Below are 19827 nucleotides of genomic sequence, written 5' to 3' on the forward strand. Positions count from 1 at the left end.
TGACCCCTCTGCAGCGCGGCTTTTTAGCCCAGAGGATTTGCCCAACCTGTTGTTACAGGCCATGGACACTTTGAAGATTTCCTCTCCGGAGGACGTCTCTCCCTCAGCCCCTGTTGGCTCTGCCATTATGCTGGGGACGAAGCGCCCGCCTAGAACCTTCCACGTGCATGATGCCATGCACACCTTAATTTCGGCTCAATGGGATGTCCCGGAAGCGAGCCTTAAAGTGGCTAGGGCTATGTCCCGCCTCTATCCTTTGGCTGTGAGTGAACGTGAGGCCTATCTGTGGCCTACCGTGGATTCTTTAATCACTGCGGTGACTAAGAAAACGGCGTTGCCGGTGGAAGGTGGCACGGCCCTAAAGGACGCCCAAGACAGAAGATTGGAGGCGGCCTTAAGGTCGTCCTTTGAGGCGGCTGCTTTAAGTTTGCAGGCCTCAGTTTGCGGCTCCTATGTGGCCAGGGCGTGCCTGACTATGGTGCAGCGGGCTTCCCCCTCGGATCATTCCTTGAGGACTGATTGGCCGGCCCTGGAATCGGGCTTAGCCTATTTGGCAGACTTGCTGTATGATGTCTTGAGGGCCTCAGCGAAAGGCATGGCTCAGACAATCTCTGCGCGGCGGTGGCTTTGGCTGAAACATTGGTCTGCTGACCACGCCTCTAAATCCCGCCTGGCTAGATTGCCTTTTAAAGGCAAGCTGCTCTTTGGGGTCGAGCTGGACAAAATCGTGACCGATCTCGGCACGTCTAAGGGCAAGAAATTACCAGAGGTCAGGGCTCGGGCTAGTACTCGTCCCGGTACCTCCAGAGGACGGTTGCAGGAAGCCCGTCGGTATCGCCCGGGCAAGTCGGGTTCCTCTGCCCCCTCTTCCTTCAAGAGGAATTTCTCCCCCAAGCAGCATTCCTTTCGCAGAGACCGCCGTCCCGGAGGTGCTCACTCCGGTCCTCCCCCAGGGTCTCGTACCCAATGACGGGGCCTTGGTCCACCCCCCAGTGCAGATTGGAGGACGGCTGTCCTCGTTTCTGGGCGTGTGGACCACAATAACTTCAGACGCGTGGGTGCTGGAAGTCATCAGAGACGGCTACAAGCTAGAGTTCTGCCGACCCTTAAAAGACAGGTTTGTACTCTCCCCCTGCAAGTCTCCGGTCAAAGCTGTGGCAGTGCAGCAGACCTTGGACAATCTGATCCGCCTGGGCGCGGTCGTTCCTGTGCCAGAAAGTCAGCTTGGCAAGGGACGTTACTCCATTTACTTTGTGGTACCAAAGAAAGGAGGTTCTGTCCGGCCTCTCCTCGACCTCAAAGGGGTCAATTGGGCCTTGAAAGTGCGGCACTTTCGCATGGAGACTCTCCGCTCTGTTATAGCGGCAGTGAAGGCAGGAGAGTTCTTGGCTTCCCTGGACATCAAGGAAGCGTACCTGCATATTCCCGTCTGGCCTCCTCATCAACGCTTTCTGCGTTTTGCAGTCCTGGGACGACACTTCCAGTTCAGAGCCCTCCCATTCGGGTTGGCTACTGCTCCGCGGACCTTTTCCAAAGTAATGGTGGTCATCGCGGCCTTCCTACGAAAGGAAGGGGTACAAGTCCATCCTTATCTGGACGACTGGTTGATCCGAGCCCCCTCTTATGCAGAGTGCGGCAAAGCTGTGGACCGGGTAGTTGCTCTTTTGAGCTCCCTGGGATGGATCATCAACTGGGAGAAGAGCCAGCTGCGCCCGACTCAGTCCCTGGAGTACCTGGGAGTTCGATTCGACACCCAAGTGGGCAGAGTGTTCCTGCCAGACAATCGGATTGTCAAACTTCAGGCTCAGGTGGACCAGTTCCTGGTAGCCTCTCCTCTTCGGGCTTGGGACTATGTGCAGCTGTTGGGCTCTATGACGGCCACGATGGAAGTAGTGCCCTGGGCCAGGGCTCATATGAGACCACTTCAACACTCTTTGCTGCAGCGCTGGACTCCGATGTCGGAGGATTATGCTGTGCGACTTCCCTTGGACCCAGCAGTGCGCAAGGCGCTGAGCTGGTGGATGCAGACAGACAAGTTGTCTGCGGGAATGCCTCTGGTGACCCCAGAGTGGATTGTCGTCACGACGGACGCCTCCTTGTCGGGCTGGGAGCCCACTGCTTGGGAAGGACAGCGCAGGGGCTCTGGTCTCCTGCAGAGGCAAAGTGGTCTATCAACCTCCTGGAACTCAGAGCCATTCGGTTGGCGCTTTTGGAGTTCATCCCGGTACTGGTGTTGAAGCCTGTACGGGTACTGTCGGACAATGCCACGGCTGTGGCCTATGTCAACCGCCAGGGAGGTACCAAGAGCGCCCCTCTAGCCAAGGAGGCCATGAATCTTTGCCAGTGGGCGGAAGCGAACCTGGAGCAGCTTTCAGCGGCCCACATTGCCGGAGTAATGAATGTCAAGGCGGACTTTCTCAGTCGCCATACCTTGGAGCCCGGAGAGTGGCAGCTATCGGCTCAGGCGTTCTTGGACATCACGAAGCGCTGGGGCCAGCCGAGCCTAGATCTGATGGCGTCATCGGCCAATTGCCAAGTGCCGCGCTTCTTCAGCAGAGGACGGGACCCTCGATCCCTGGGAGTAGATGCTCTTCTCCAACAGTGGCCGACACAAGAGCTCCTCTATGTGTTCCCGCCCTGGCCCATGTTGGGCAGGGTGCTAGACCGGGTGGCAAAGCATCCCGGCAGGGTAATCCTGGTGGGTCCGGATTGGCCCAGACGTCCCTGGTATGCGGACTTGATCAGGCTCTCAGTCGACGATCCTCTGCGGCTGCCAGTGGAGCAGGGCCTGTTACATCAGGGTCCTGTGGTGGTGGAGGATCCCTCCCCCTTTGGTCTTACGGCCTGGCTATTGAGCGGCAGCGTCTGAGGGAGAAGGGCTTCTCAGACAAGGTCATTGCCACTATGCTGAGAGCGAGGAAGCGCTCTACTTCTACTGCTTACGCCAGGGTTTGGCGTATCTTTGCAGCGTGGTGTGAAGCAGGCTCACTTTCTCCCTTCACTGCTCCAATTGCTTCAGTGTTGGCGTTCCTGCAAGAAGGTCTGGAGAAAGGCCTGTCGCTCAGTTCCCTTAAAGTCCAGGTAGCGGCTCTGGCTTGCTTCAGGGGCCGCCTGAAGGGTGCTTCCCTGGCTTCACAGCCAGATGTGGTGCGCTTTCTCAAGGGAGTTAATCACCTGCGCCCTCCTCTGCACTCAGTGGTGCCTGCGTGGAATCTCAACCTGGTGCTAAGAGCATTGCAGAAGCCGCCTTTTGAACCCTTGTCGAGGGCATCTCTGAAAGACCTGACGTTGAAAGCAGTCTTTTTGGTGGCTATCACTTCAGCCAGAAGAGTTTCCGAGCTCCAGGCGCTCTCATGTCGAGAGCCTTTTCTGCAGTTCACTGAGGCAGGAGTGACTATTCGCACAGTGCCTTCCTTCCTGCCCAAGATTGTTTCTCGCTTCCATGTGAATCAGCAGCTCTGTCTCCCTTCCTTTCGTAGGGAGGACTACCCAGAGGAGTACTCTGCTCTTAAATATCTGGATGTGAGACGAATCATCATCAGATACTTGGAAGTGACCAATGATTTCCGGAAATCGGATCATCTGTTTGTCCTGTTTGCAGGTCCTCGTAAGGGTCTGCAGGCTGCTAAGCCTACAGTGGCAAGATGGGTCAAGGAAGCCATTGCAGCGGCTTATGTGGCCGCGGGGAAGGTGCCGCCTATCCAGCTGAAGGCTCACTCCACGAGAGCTCAGGCGGCCTCGATGGCAGAGGCCGGATCCGTCTCCTTGGAAGAGATATGCAAGGCGGCAACTTGGGCTTCGGCTGATACATTCTCCAAGCATTACCGTTTGACTGTGGCTGCACGGGCGGAGGCCCGGTTTGGAGCTTCAGTGTTGAGGTCAGGGATTTCTATGTCCCGCCCTGGGTGAGTACTGCTTCGGTACATCCCACCAGTCTATGGATTGATCAGCTTGATGATATGGAAGGTAAAATTATGTATAATCATACCTGATAATTTTCTTTCCATTAATCATAGCTGATCAATCCATAGCCCCTCCCAGATATCTGTACTGTTTTTATTCTGGTTGCATTTCAGGTTCAAGTTTAGTCTTCAGTTACTTCAGAAAGACTTCGCGTTCAAGTTCTTCCTTCACTTGGATTCTTCAAGAGTTGAGACGAGTTTGTGTTACAGTGAGCTGCTGCATTCCTCTCCCCTCCGTTTTACGGGGCTGGATTGAGATTTAAATTCTGCCGGCACTCCCTCCCGCTTCGTGCGGCTGTAGGGCAGCTTTGTACCCCTCCCGCTTCGGCGGTGTTCGGGTCAGTCAGCTCCTCCCGCGGTTGCGGTTGCAGGATAAGCCAGATCCCCCCGCATCGGCGGGTGTGGTGTCCCTCCCCCGCTCCGCGGGGATGAGCTGGACGGATTCCCCTCCCCCACTTGTGTGGGGATGAGCTGGGTTACTTCCCCTCCCCCGTTTCGGCGGTGGTGAGCTGGGCAGAGTGTCCCTTTGTGGGTGTAATTCTCTAAGTGCTGAGTCCTGCGGATGGAGCTTTGATATCGACATACTGAGGAGTTTCCGGCAGCACATGACCACATATAGGGAGGCAAAAGTTTGCTCTCTATCTCCACCTGCTGGTAGATGGACACAACCCACCAGTCTATGGATTGATCAGCTATGATTAATGGAAAGAAAATTATCAGGTATGATTATACATAATTTTACCTTTAATTTAATTTTAATTTCTTTATTAAGTTTTCAAAATTTACAAGATAATACTTATAAATCGGAAATACAGCGAAGTAATTACAGAGATAGCATTATTCATCAATACCAAAAAAGGAAAAAAAATGTTTTAATCTCCACAACTAATATTTGCTTTCTCTGAAAATAGGTAAAATAAGGATAAAGGAAAAAATAAATCACTTTCTTAGACCACAATCAATGTGGGGAGAGGAGACATCTAATTAAAGGAGAAACATAAGTGTAATACGTTAAAGCAAATGGCCTGGCTCGTTCACCCCCAGCTTTATATATTATATCTTAATACTCATCAATCACTATCTGGACAATTTCTTACTGTCTATAAACGTTTTAAGCTGACCTGGTTCAAAAAAGATGTACTTATTTTCCAGGTATTTAATACAGCATTTGCATGGATAGGCCAATACAAAAGGAGCTCCCAATGCTTTAACCTCCTCTCTGTAAGCAAGAAATGCTTTTCGACGATCTTGTGTGGATCTAACCACGTCTGGAAAGATCCAGATTTTTTGACCACAAAATTCTTTGAGTTCTTAAAATAGAGTCTTAATAAAGCATTCATATTCTGCTCAAAAACGAATTCTAAAAGAGTCTTTTAAAAAGGCGCGATAGCGTTTTTAGCGCGTCCTAAAAATTCATGTGCGCTAAGTGCTAAGTTGCCCATAGGAATATAATGGGTGTCTTAGCAATTAGCGTGCATTAAAAACGCTAGCGCACCTTTGTTAAAGGGGCTGTAAATGAACTATTTTCAGTATGACAACATCAACACACACTGTGATGTAGTGAACACCAGTAACTAGTGCCATTTGCAAAGTAATGAAGTAGTCCAGTAATGCAGCATTTCTGGGTAGAGATAATAAATTATTCTTACATTGTGAGCCCTTTAGGGACAGAGAAAGTACCTGCATATAACGTGTACAGCGCTGCGTATGTCTAGTAGTGCTATAGAAATCATTAGTAGTTCTGCGCATTTCAAATTTGCATATGATTCTTACTGCATTGGCAAGCTAAACTTCAGTTTTATATTCACATTACGAGCAGTGTGCTCATCCATTAGCACACGGCTGTAACGCCCAGCTTTCTTCATCGGACCCACAGTTCTTCTAAAACTTGAAAACACTCTTGTGAGGGGGGACATTGGAGGCTCAGAATGCCGGAAAAGTACAAATACAAAATTCAGTCGTCATCTACGTTTTTCTTTGTGTATATTTTAGAAAGCAGATCACATCTCAAAGATGGGATGAATGTTCCAGTGATTTCACCTCTGATGTGCTATTCCTGTAAAGCTTATAGTTAAGCTGGCTTATTCCAAAAACACAGAAGTTCTTATCTACAAACACTGCACTCTGCTGCACAACTCTCTATTAATTTAATGATAACATTTTATGGTAAAATGTATTAAGTTATGTCCAATAAAAAAGGTATCATCTTATTTTCTTTTCCATGTTTTATTTTGTTTGATTTCTATTGATTACCTATGGTAACATTGAAAGCAAAGGCCTACTGGTAGAGGCAAATAACAAAAGGAAGGACATTTATCTTATTTGATGGGAGGCTGTTGAAGTGTAAGTCACAGCAGGAACTGTTCCTGCCCATCATTACAACAGCATAAAAGCAGGCTTTTCTACTGCCAGTTGGCAGACCAACCATAGAAAAGATTCCAACTCAAGAAAAGGTCAAGGATTCTATTCAAAGTACTTCTTCATTCCCAAGAAATTAGCCATCTGCCTGTCTTGGATCCCAGGGGTCCAGATGCATTCAGAAAGAAGGAAAAATTCAAGATGGCTTTTTTTCTATTACTTGCCGTAGGCTGGCTGGCTTGTCTAGACCTGAAGTACCCCTGTGATGACATCCCATTTATTCCCTTCACTTGGAAGTACCTGGAATTTACTTTTCAAAATCAGAACTGCCAGCATTGAGTCTTATGTACTTACCTTTTTGGGCCATGCTCATCTCCAAGAGTATTCACCAAATGCCTTGAACTAGTAGCAGCCCACCTCAGAAAGTAAGAAGCATTTCTCAGCAGACAAGCAGGGAATGTGCTTCCATCCATGATGGGTCCACTGTGCTGGGGTTCCCTTTTGGCCCCCCTGAGCATGCGTTTGCCTTCCCATTCTGGTGTAGCTCTCCTCCTCTGTGCACAGTGCTGCTTGTCACAGCCCCCACCCCATCTGTTCACCGAGCAGCACGATCGCTGTTATTTCTTTTTCATGCCTGCCTGTGTCATCCTCCAACATCTTAAACAAAGGCTGCAGTGCTTCTAGCTCCTCTGCTGCCTAGTGTCTCCCCTTCACAGGGAGCTGCAGCCCAGGACTCGCACCTCTGAAGCCACATCTGGCAGCAACCAAGACACTTGCCTCCCATCACACGTGGTTGGCCTGCAATTACTGCAGCTCCACTCTCTCAGCCATAACAATGCTGCAGACTGCATTGGAGCCTTCCACCTGGCACATGGAGGTCAATGATTAGGGAGCATATAAAAAGCCCAAGGACAAGGGGAAAATGCACTCTGAAGCGAAATGCCATTGCTTCAATCAGGGGGCCCTTCCCTTCAAGATACCATGTAATATGCCCCTCCTTTCCCCAGAATCAGTAGCACCAGTGCCTTCAGTTTCGGGGGCCCCTCCTGTGGCTGCAGGGGGACCTGATCTTCACAGAGCCCTCCTCTCTGCTACAAAAATTTGTTCAGGAGACTGCATCCTTCCTCTACCCATGGAGCTAGCCTAGGCACCTTCATAGACCAGGCTCCTCCCCCCCCCCCCCCCCCCCCCATGCCACCTCTCAAGGGAGAACCATCCTCCTTAAGACCTGCTATGCCTGCTGCACTTCCTATTTATCCTTGCAGGAAGAGGGTGAGGCATATCCCCCCTCCTCCCGGCTGCAGGACCAGATCCACAGCAGGAGGACTGCTCTTATCCTGTGTTTCTGCAAATACTGTCTATAGCCCTTGCCCTTAGCACAAACAGGAAATATTTTTCCTGTCCTTTCACAGGACTATAGTGATGCTCCAAAAAATAGAATTTCCTCAGCGACCCTCCAGACCGGTCAAGACACGTGGGTTATGTCCTCCTACCAGCAGAGGGAGACTGAGAAAACACTAAGCTTTTGAAGTCTGTATATATAACCTGTGCAGAACCTCCACTAGCCAGTATTTTCTCAGTCTCAGCAGAGGTAGCAGTTGACAGCCTGTGCAGTCTCCAATAGTCTGGTGAGGTAGTTTGTCATTGGGTCGTAGGATTTTTTCCTTCCAAACTTTATTCTGTTGCAGTACCCTGTACGTGTGTGTAAAAAAAAAAAAAAAAAAGTGCTTCGGGGCCCTGGGTCCGGTGGGGCCCAGTTTTTCCCCCTGGGGTGTTACACCTATGTTTGGGTCCCTCCCCCTGTGCTGCTCTCTATTTCTGTTTGCTTGGCAGCTTTGTGCCTCGGCTGCTTTCTCAGTATTGTAGCCTTGAGTGCCTTACAATTTCCAGCTGCCAGAGTTGGAGTACTGTGCCTTTAAGGGCATTTATTTCTTTATTTTCAGCGGCCCGAACGGGGGTTTCGATTCCTTGCTGGAACGAGGGAGCAGCGCTTTCTTCAGTGCTTTTGCAGTGTGAGTGAGTTTTTGGTTTGGCGCGTTTGCGGAACAGCTTTTCCCTTCCCTCGTGGTTTATGGCGGCCCAGCTCCTCTGATGTCGCGCGTGCTCGTGGCGAGGGGTAGAGGTGCTGGGCGCTTAGCTTTGCGGTGCGCCTATAAAGGTGGCTGCGGCTCCCCCCGACTTGACCTCGGAGGGATTGATGGTGTTGGGAGTCTCCGGGTCAGCGGGAGCGTAGGCAAGGCCGCTGTCAGCGGGAACAGTTTTGGCGGGAATGGCCGCCATCTTGAGTCCGACGCGGCCCGTGGAGCCAGCTGTTTTTGGGCCTGTGGCCTCCGTTTTTGGCACAAAAGGGCCTAATGACGGTCCAGGAATGGTGGGCTTTCCTCCAGATTTTGTCTGGACGCGGTATCAAGCCTGGAGATCGGGACCCCCCCCCCCCCCCCCAATTGGAAGAGGGGGGCTGTTTCTGTCTTGGCTGAGAGACCGCGGTTAGAGTGGTCAGAGGACAGGCAGTGTTTTTCTCCTGTAGCTGCGGAAGCTTCGCTTAGTGATCTGGGGGATGGAATTGATGGCTCTCAGGAGCAGGATTGTTGGATTCCTGGAGAGGATCCTTCAGTAGTGCGGATTTTCCATAGAGATGAGCTATCAGAACTCATAGGTCGGGTGTCGTCCACCCTTCAGTTTGGTCCTGAGGTGGCTTTGGGGGAAACTGGCCAGGATCCGTTGGTGAAGGGCATTCAGTGTCAGGCGTGATCCTTCCCTATGAACAAGGATCTCCGGGAGATGATTTGTCAGGAATGGGATTTGCCGTGTAAGGTGGCAAAGGCAATGGCGAGGCTTTATCCCCTCCCTCAGGAAGATAGGGATTCCTTTAAGGCTCCCACAGTAGATGCAGTAGTGACGGCAGTAATTATAGCTACGGCTATCCCGGTTGATGGAGGAACGGCCCTCCGTGATCCTCAGGATAGGAGGTTGGGATCTTTTCTCAAGCGTAGTTTTGTTTTGTCGGCTCTAGCCCTGCAGGCCTCCAGTGTCACTCCCACTTGAAGCATATTCTTCAAGGTTGCACATGAGACTTTTAGAACTTTCTCATCACTAATCAGGTACCTTCTTGGTGTCTTGTAATTTTTCAGTGAAGCAATGTTCCTTTATAGGTGCCGTCTTCCTTTGTCTGCATCAGCCCTTCTACTTGTGCTCCTTTCTGGATCTTCCTCCTCCCTGTGCATCAGCCTTTCTTCTACTGCTGGTTTTCAAACCCCTTTTCTCCCTCTATACCAGTTTTTCTCTTGTTCCGTTCTGGAGGTTCCTGTTTCTTTTTCTGTGTATACCATTCTTCTAATGCTCCTGCCTAGATCATCTTTTTCTATAGTAGAGAGGTGTGGTAGCCGTGTTAGTCCACTCTTAAAGGTTATCAATAGAAATCAAACAATATAAAACATGGAAAAGAAAATAAGATGATACCTTTTTTATTGGACATAACTTAATACATTTCTTGATTAGCTTTCGAAGGTTGCCCTTCTTCATCAGTTTTCTAAAGTTTTCTACAGTAACTCTCCATTGAGCCAGCATTCCTCCTGGTATTCAGAAAGGAAGATTCAGGGGATAGCTTTCAGGTAACTTCATCTTCTGGATGTTTGGAGGGATCTGTTGCATATTTCTCAGAAGTTCTTGTAGTGCCAAAAAGAGCCTTGGGTACATTGAACCAAACCTGACAGTGAAGGGCAGAAGAGCAGTCTATAGCTGTATGATTTTTACAGCTGAGTGCTCCTTCGTTGAGGGCTGGCCAGATGAGCATTCTCTGTAAGTAGAGCCTCTGTAGTCTAGAATTCATTTTAGCAAGGTTGCTTTGGACTGATTCAGAAAACTTGTTAAATCATGATTTTTAAGAAAGCTTTTAATATTGATACCTTTGGATTAAAAATAAATATTGTCTTTTATGTTGTTTTTATTTTGTCATATTATGCAGTAGTTTTTGTAAGTATATTTTCTTGGCTATGGATATTTTAACAGCTATTTCATATTGAGATCGCTTTTCAGTACTTTGACAGGTTAGTCTTAAATGTGAATAAATTATCACCTCTTTCTGAATGTATCTATCTAGTTGAGCTAAGACAGTCTGTTTGCTGAAAAGGAGGATATATAACATGGTCTGGGCTCTTTGCAAGAAACTTCAATTACAATATAGTAACACAGATTAGCTCTCTGTATTGTTTCAAATGCATAAGAAAGACACCATGAGCAGAACTTTGCCTTCCTCTGTCATATTTGTACGAGTGGTACTGGTTATGCCATTACTGATTGCTAATGATCTCTCTCTTTGCAGTTGAGAATCCATATCGAGTGGATATTGCTGTGATCAGAAATCGGGCTAAGCTTTTGCAGAAGTATATCAACGATGAGCAAAGGGAACTGCAGGCTCTCTATGCTTTACAGGCTCTTGTTGTGAAACTGGAGCAACCTGCAAGTAAGTCTGCCTTTTGGAAAATAGTTCCCATACTGGAGCTCACCTTTACAGAAGGGCATAAGTAATACCTGATGCCCCATAGCTAAGTTAGGTAGCTGCACCTGGTTATTGTGCAAGAAAAGATCTGAGTAGGAACAGATCTGATTGATTGATAGAAATATACACCTCAAATTTGTCTTGTAGTTGAACCCTAAAATATGATGGTGGCCTTAGCTGTAAACCCTTTTGCTCTTTAGATGAGAGTAAGATCTAGTGGGCTTTTTCCAGTACAATGCCAGAAGTTGGGCAGGTTTCAATCTGTGCAAGGACCATAAAGCTAAGTATGATGGCTGCTTGGTTCTGACATTACTTGCAGAAAGCTGTAAAGATGACCCTTTTAGTGGGTAACACAGCTCTTCATGCTTCCACACCAAGCCATCAGTTCCATGCTCCAAATATATGACATTAGGGTGTAAGTATGTTTGATGTGTAAGTATATATGGGGGCTTAGATGCCAATCGAAAGTGCTTTTTTCAGTTTTGGCCGAATCCAAAACTGCAGCTGAAACTTAACGCCTGGTTTTGGCCAAAAACTAAAGTTTGGTGTTGTGAATGTGAACCAGAGAGACCCACTGAGGATTGTCAGAGCTTTGCAGTTAGTAGCCCCTCTGCTAATCCCAAAAGAGATTACTACCCTCCAGTCCCAGGAACTGCAAGCGCAGGCCGACAACTGGGGAGACCCATTTTAACCAGGACTTATCAACAAGTCTGGCACGTTTAGGTTCCCAAGTCAATGCAGATGTAATTAAATATCCTCTGAGGCAGGAACTTTGTGAGAACATGTTAATAAAAATTATGATTATTAGCTTTTTATGTGTACCCAAATTGTGTGCAAGTAACAAGAGAAAGTAGTTATAAAATTGATTAAGGACAAGCATTGTTATAGGTTCTTATTAAAATAGGGAACAGGAATCCAGACACTGGTCTACACTGTGGACATTACACCAGCCTGATGGACAATTCAGAATAAAAAAGCCCATTGATGTTACTGAATGTCAGGCCTATATGCTCTGCAAAGTTACAATCAAGAGCAATACATAAACTTCATTTCACTGTAATATCATTTCCCTGCTGCCAGTACTTGTTCTCGAAAACAACCACTGCAGGTTCCTTTCTCATGGAATCTAGATTCTGCACCCTACAAGTTTGATTAAAACGCTGTATCTTCATCAGACCCAACAGAGCCTGGAAAATTCTTTAGAATCATCTAAATGTATCCAGGCCAGAATGTACAATAATTAATGAAAAATCATATTTTACTTCCTTACAAAATAGCCTCCACATGTTTGAAGCTCGGCTAATGAAAACTGAAACTAAAAGCCACAGTGCTTTTCCTGTGGATGACTTTGCACCAATTTGCAGTGACAGCAGATGTCCTAGCTGCAGAGAGAAGCTAAATCCTAAGGAGCCTATCCCAAATTTACAGACTTAAATTCCTCCCAAATGTTTGTATTAAAAGCATTTATCTGGACCACACTACCATATAAACTACTATGCAAGATCATAAGTGCATTACTTGCAATGACATAAAAACAAACAAAAAAAGAATGCAAAGAGTACCCCTCCCTTCCGACTAACTTACAATTCCTGCTGGTTCAGTGGTGTAGTGAAGGCAGGAGTGATCCCCAGTCAGTCACTCTTGCCTATGTCAGCTCTGCTTTCAAAATGGCTGTTGACCTTTTGTGGCAGTCTTGTGAGATTGTTATTAGAGGTCATAGCAGCCATTTTGAGAGCAGAGCCAATGTGACTACACCCCTAGACCACCCACCTGAGGGGGGGGTGTCGGCAGGGAGGAGATGCAACTTGTATTGGGAGGGGAGGGAGGAAGGAAGACAAACAGGACAAATTTTCAGCTTTCACTGAAAACACATGATCAGTTTCAGCCGAAGCCAGGCAGAAAAAGGATTTTGGGCAAGGTTTGGCACTGAAACTGAATTTTGTTCGGCCTCTAGTTTAGAGGTTTCTGCATTTGTATACTGTCTCATTAACCCTAGCAGTCTAATATACTCTATTCCTTCACACCCCCCCCCCCCCCCCCCGGTATAATCCCAGTCACATTTGGTCTCTGTCAATACCCTTCCTTCATTGTACCTGTCTTAAATACCCCCTCTCCTATCCCTCACTGTCCTCAACTAAGTTCTTTGTGTCCCCTACCAGTACCTCATCTACCTCTGAGGCAAAGCAGCAGACAATATAGGCACGGAAACCTCAACTTTTTCCTGTCCTGCTCACTCCTGTTGGTGCCACAGGCTGCGAATGCAGAAACTGTTTTTAGTTGACCTATTATGGATGCTGATAGCTTAATGTACTGGTCCAGTGGCAGTGACTTTCCAGAAGTTTGGTTATAAGCAGGAAAGCCACATTTCCCATCAGAGTGTGTCCAGTGTACAGCGCTGCGTATGTCTAGTAGCGCTATAGAAATGATAAGTAGTAGTGGTGGTATCAGAGTGGGGAGCATATCAAGGTTTTCTGGTTATAATTAAAAATCAGAAGCCCTAAATATTTATGTTACAAACTCATGGATTCTGCTCTTAACCACAGTTTTATGGGCAGAAAGATGCAGGTTTTGCACCATTTGATTGTCAAATTTGGTTAAATGAAAGATGAGCTATAAGAAGTAGTGATTTCTTGGGGTAATTGCTAAATTCTTGGAAATGGTAGGGCAGGGGTACTGGTGGGTTGGAGTATGTATGTTTGTATTTTCTTCTGGCTTGTGGGCTATGATAAGTTTAGCGTTATCATGTTTGCTAGGCTTATTGCCTATTGTTTGATGCATTTGCTTAGTTTAGGAATTGTATTTGTCTTTTTGCAATATGCTATTGTATTGTAGCTCACACACTGACAGCTTTTTATAGAGCGGGGAAGCAGTATAAAGGTTTAGCAACTAGAAGATTCCACAGCTGCACCCTGAAACACTGAATGGCAGCTGCTTATGGCGTTCTCTTGCTTTCTTTTCCTCACCTATAGATCTGCTGCGCATGTTCTTTGATTCTTTGTATGATGAGGACGTGATTAAGGAGGAAGCCTTCTACAAGTGGGAATCTAGCAAGGACCCAGCTGAACAACAAGGCAAAGGTGTGGCACTGAAGTCTGTCACTGCTTTCTTCACGTGGCTACGAGAGGCAGAAGATGAGTCTGACAACAACAACTAATGTGCAGTGCTGGCCAACCAGGCAACTGGCTTTTGTTTTTTTTGTTTTTGTTTTTTTAACCATGTGACTGATTTGCATTACAAGCAGGAATAAAAGTTTTTTTTGTTTTTGTTGCTGAGGATTAAACGATGTTGAAAGATCAGATCTGCAGGATGGAAGAACTCGGGACAACAGGAATCCGAATGCTTCCACAGGGGGGAGGGAAAGTGTTTTTTTCTCTGGGGGGGGGGGGGTTGTTTTGATTTGATTTGTTGAAATCCTGTATTGGGCCTTTGTGACTTGACGCATTTGGCTTGGAGTACTTCAGAGTAATCGCCGGCCACTCCTTGCCTGAGATCTGTCACCTACACACAGACTGTTTGGAAAGGGCCTGACAAACTAATTCCCGAGGTGCAAAGCACCAGAAGAACTTGCTCACTGGGGGTTTTCCCTCCTGTTATTGCTGAAATATAGATATATAAATATATATATATAAAAATATATATAAAATTATTACAAATTGTGGGGGGTAGCTTAGGGACTATCCCTTGGCCCCTTAAATGTCTTTTTGCCTAAAGGTTTGTGAAGCCTTGACTCAAACCTTATGATGAATTATTATATTTTTTTTAAATCTGAATAAGAAAAATGAAATCAAAGAGCCTTTGGGTGATGGTGCAGCCCCCTCCTCCCACAGTATGGTGGGCGTGGAGAGGGGCTGTTCATGTTCTGCTGCTGTTTGGTTTTGAGGCAGAGAGACACAGCAGCTTCAACGTCGTCTGTATTTATAGAGAGCAAAAGTGTCCCTTTGTCACTCTCCCAAACTGGTATCGAGGTGCTTGTAATTATTAAAAACGAACCAGGATTCAATTACTGTTCTCGTGAAATCTGTAAATACTTTTGCTTTCTTTATTAAGTATTTAATTGAGGATTAAATGGAGCATCTTTTCACCTGAACTGGAAATAAAGGACTGCAAAGTGATTACATGTAGTGGTAGTGATTGCAGTGTGGCAGGGAGGGCTGGAGTCACATTGCTTTCCCTTGCCACCTCCTTTTTAGTTATGGAAAATGCACGGAACCTGGGCCTCTCTTCTGCTTCCTGTCTTCAGTAGCTCTTCTGCTTATTACACTTTATGAATTCCTTGTAAATCTGCTCTGTGAAAAAACAAGATGTCTTTTGCCCATAAGTTACTTTGAATGGTAAAATTGGAATGTTCAGATGTTAATATGTACTAGAGAGCTGCACGGGAACGGGGTTAGCAGGGATCCCCTCCAGGTCCATTGGACTCCCACGGGGATGGACGCAGGTCTTGTGGGGTCCTAAGGAAGTGTAGTGCCAGGCCAGTCTGCCTATCCTTTCCTTGGGCCATGGGAATTATAATAGCACTAAAAATAATTGTCTCCATAAGCACTGAGAGCGGAAGTTATCAACATGGGGTACTGTTAAGATGGCTTATTTTACTACAAGTTGGGTTATTTTAGTACAGGGGACTGGCGGGGACGGAGGAGTTTCCAGTGGGGATGGGCAGGAATGGGTAAAATGTTTGTCCCCTTGCAACTCTCTAATATGTACTTGGAAAGAATTCCTAGTGGAGCTCTTGAGGTTTCTACCCTTAGGCTTTTGCTGGTCCTGGAAGGGACTTCCTTTTTGACCAGACCAGTCTAGACTAATGGGTTATGTCCATCTACCAGCGGATGGAGACAGAAAAAGTAGTTCCAAGTGATTCGCCCCTAAGGCTATTATGTAGCCTGGAATGCTTATTATTTTCTTTGTCTCCAAGTGGATGGTAGTTGGATCATGCAGCACCTCCTTGGTGCTTGTCTGGTAGCTCCTGACCTGGTTTCTTATTGATGTCGGTTGAACAGGAGGTTACTGCTGGATGGATTTTGCTGTCTCCTACTCTGAGGTTCCAGGCTGAGCTAGGATGACACCTGATAATGCTGGGTCTTTCCCCTCCCCCACATCAGCTACACTCCTTCCCCGAGTATTCCCATAAGGAGTGACTTGAGGCAGGCAGAAAAAGGAAGAAAACCAATTTTGTTTGGTTTCACTGGTTTCTATTACCCTTCCTACAACAAGATTTCCTTGGCATGAGGTAAGTGGTCCCTTTTTATGTTGTCTCATAAGTTTATGAAAAATTGGTTCTGCCATTTTTATTTGAAATGGCCTCCATAAGTATTGCCTATTTCCACGTTTTCCTTCAGGATCCAGTCAGAGCTCTGTGGCAGAAGCGTTTGCTTTGGGAACTTGGCATTTGGCCTTCGGTCCTTGTGCTTCTTGTTCCGTGGGGGGGGGGGGGGGGGGGGGGGAGGGCAAAGCCAGTCAAATTGGCACCCTTTGATCTGGGTTGACAGCGTCTCCACAGCGCACTGTACTGTGAAATTTTTTCTGTGCAATGGAAGCATTCCAGATCCGTCCTGCTCAAGGCAACTCTCACAGGTACTGTTCTATCATGTGCTCCACGAGGCGGCATGCTCCAATTTCCTTCGCTGTCCTCTGGCAGCATTTGCTTGTCTCTGATGCTCCACTAGGCAGCATTCCCTAGTCTCCAATATTTGACGTGACTGTATGCACTTTATCCTGGGTTGCTCAGCGCAGCATTCTCACAAGCTGGTATCACTTCATTCAGTTGCTGGACAAGGTGGCGATCGGCAGTGGTCTGATGTGCTATAGAGACAGACATGGGGAAGCCACTGCTTGCCCAGGGATTGGTAGCATGGGTTTCTGCCAGGTACTTGTGACCTGGAGTGACCACTGTTGGAAGCAGAGTACTTGGGCTAGAGGGACCACTGGTCCAGTATGGCTGTTTTTATGTTCTCCTGCTCAAGATGGCAGTCTGGTGTCTAGTCAGCTGCGCCAGGCAGCGGTCTTCTCAAGCGGCATTATCCTGTCTCATGTGATGGCCTTCTCTCGCCTCCTGTACTGTGCTGTAGTGCTATTCTCAAGTGCTGGCATGCACTTGTTCTCCAGCACTGTGTGAGCATTTGTACCGTGGCTGCGATCTCTAGTACTGGGTGGTGTGGTCTGGAATAGTGATACCGGCTTCTTGTGCTGTGCGCTGACTGTAGTCCCACGGACTGTACTGCAGCAGTGAGCACTTGTGAACCCAGGGTGATGACTCTCCCCAAGCTGTCAATGGCAATGGCACCATTTTCAGGAACAGTGTATTCTGTACCCTGCTTCTTCTGAGGCATATGGGCAGTAATGACCAGCTCACATGGGGCCAGCATCAGCTTTAGTGCACATGTGTTCCATTCGCTAGGCTACTCTTCCCTGTTGGCTTCCTGAACTGTCTCTCACCACTATATGTCGGCTCTGCTCTAGCAGGGCCTGGTCTCCTTGGAGCTGGTACCCTTTCTAGAGTATTGTCTCCATGCTCCAGTGCAGCTCTGTAGCAACAGCTTGATTGGTTATGCTCTGATGGCATGTAAATAATGATGCCGTCAGCATAAATAAAAGTAGAAAGACCATTGCTCTCAAGTAGATTACCAAGAGGAATCATCATGGTGTTAAATAAGATGGGAGACAAGGGAGAGCCCTGGGGTACTCTACTAGGAAGCCAGTATGAAGAGAGAGTGCCTAATTGTTTAACTTGGTATGATCTAGATTTCCAAATTGCAGAGAGCCAATCATGAACAGCACCACAAATACCATAATGGTCAAGAATATTTAAGAGAATATTGTGGTCGATAGTATTGAATGTGCTAGACATATTGAATTGGAGTACTATAATTTTATTACCAATACTGACCTCCTGTCTGAAGCTGGCTAAGAGAGTGGTAAGAACAGTTTCGGTGCTGTAGGAAGGTCTAAATCCAGATTGCAATTTGAGCAGCATGGAATGGAGTTGGAGATATTCCATTAGTTGTTGCGAAACCAGTCTTTCCATGACCTTGACAAAAAGATTGAGGCTACAGGTCTGTAATTGGAAACAGTGCTTTGGCTTGTTTGGGAATTTTTAGGGATAGGAGTCAGGGTAATACTGTCATTTGTTAGAGGAAATAGACCCAGGCATAATATTAAAGTAAGATAATATAGGTAATCAAAAACAGTGTGGGGACTAACCTAAGCAGATAGTTGGGACAAATGTCAAGCACACGTGATGTGGCATATTTGCATAATAACTGTGACTTAATCCATTGAAAAGAATGAAATGAAGACCAAATTCTGTCAGCTTGCAAGCAACAGAATGACTGATCATGTCGATGCAGGAAATTCTCAATTGAAGAGGGGGAGCTATATAATTCCAGTCTGATTTTAATTTTCTGTTCAAAATAGTTTGCCAATTGATCTGCTGAAGGCAGGGATTCATTAATTTTAGAAACAGATTGAGTGTTAAATAAGTTATTAACCATAGAATATAATTTCCTAGGGTTGACTTTTATTTCACCTATAAACTTTGAATAATAAGTAGTTTTAGCCTTAATAATTAAGTGCTTATGTTCTGTTAAGAGTTTTTTTCCCAAAGAATCAGTTGGTCCGTGGTTCTAGTTTTAGCCCAGACTCTTTCTTGCCGTATGCACTTACACTTCATTTCTAAAAGGGAAATGGGACTTTCTGAGGTTTTTGCAACTACATTCAAAGCGGTTTACATATATTCAGGTACTTATTTTGTACCAGGGGCAATGGAGGGTTAAGTGACTTGCCCAGAGTCACAAGGAGCTGCTAAACCAGGGTGATAATTTCTTATTGGGTCTAGTTTTTACTTTTAGTTGAGCCACTCATTTCGTACTTTACATGTATCTTTCTATTGTTGTTTACAGTCTGTGGAAGGTGCTGAGATGAGCAAGTTGGTCATTTGATCTTTAGACCAGAAGCTTACTGGATCAATTTTGCCTCTAGTAATAAAGGTATTAAGTTTATTGGCTATATTGGGACAACTTATAGCTTCTTTCCAATTAAGTTTGAATATTAGCCTATTATGATCTGACCATGGACCACTGTGGTTCTGATATAAGAAAGTTTGTGGGATCGCTAAATTTAGTTGCTAATATATCTAATTGATGATCTTTGGTATGAGAGAACTAACCATGACAAAGTGAGAATTGCCAAATACCAAGAAAATCAAGAAAATATTTTGTATTCTGATTATTAGTGTCTTCTAGATGTAAGTTAATGTCTCCAACCACTACGATATTACCGTTATTGACCCAAGCATTAGCAATGAATTAATTTAATTCCTTTTCTTCTTGACCCCAACTTCCTGTAGGGATAGTAAATTAAAATTAAGCAGATGGATTTAGATAAGGAATAGTCTTTTCGGAACAAGCAATAATTTCCAATTGAGATTGGAATTCTGAAATTAGTTTTCTCAAAAAATGACTTATAAATGAGAGGTAGACCACCCCCTCTTTAATCTTGGATGGTGGAGAATGGAATATCCAGGTGGACAGATATCAATGTTTGTAGGATAATCTACCAAATTCAGCCACATTTCTGAAATAAGAACGATGCCTAGCTCAGATTCACTTAGAGTGTGGATGAATGGCTGATATTTGGTAGTATTTAAAGATGTTCTATCCTTTGCAACAGGTTTCCTAGAGATTTGTCTAATGCACTAGGTTCCCAAACCTGATCCTGGAGGCACCCCAGCCAGTCAGGTTTTCAGGATATCCATAATGAATATTCATGAGGAAGATTTGCATGCACTGCCTCCTTGATATACAAATCTCTCTCTTGAATATTCATTGTGGCTATCCTAAAAGCCTGACTGGCTGGGGTGCCTCCAGCACCAGGTTTGGGAATCACTGGTCTAGTGTGTGTTGCAGCCTTGTTCCAGTTTGTCTCCTGTTTCTGCTTGTGTTTTGTTCTATCCATACTGTTTTCCTGCCTTGCATAACTTCCCTATAAGGAAAGGCTAAAGCAGCTAGGGCTAGA

General features: G+C 46.1%; 1 protein-coding gene across 3 annotated transcripts in view; it reads left to right on the forward strand.

Annotated features, from left to right (window-relative positions):
• EIF4G1 (eukaryotic translation initiation factor 4 gamma 1) overlaps nucleotides 1–14930 on the forward strand; it is a 205015-nt gene extending 190085 nt beyond the window's left edge. For all 3 annotated transcript variants that reach the window (XM_030217150.1, XM_030217151.1, XM_030217152.1), the window contains 2 exons: nucleotides 10642–10782; nucleotides 13788–14930. In XM_030217150.1, the coding sequence (XP_030073010.1) occupies nucleotides 10642–10782; nucleotides 13788–13972 (326 nt within the window). In that variant the 3' untranslated portion in view covers nucleotides 13973–14930. The remainder of the gene's footprint in view (nucleotides 1–10641; nucleotides 10783–13787) is intronic.
• The last annotated feature ends 4897 nt before the right edge of the window (nucleotides 14931–19827 follow it).

This window comes from Microcaecilia unicolor, chromosome 10 (assembly GCF_901765095.1).
Source record: "Microcaecilia unicolor chromosome 10, aMicUni1.1, whole genome shotgun sequence".
NCBI lineage: Eukaryota > Metazoa > Chordata > Amphibia > Gymnophiona > Siphonopidae > Microcaecilia > Microcaecilia unicolor.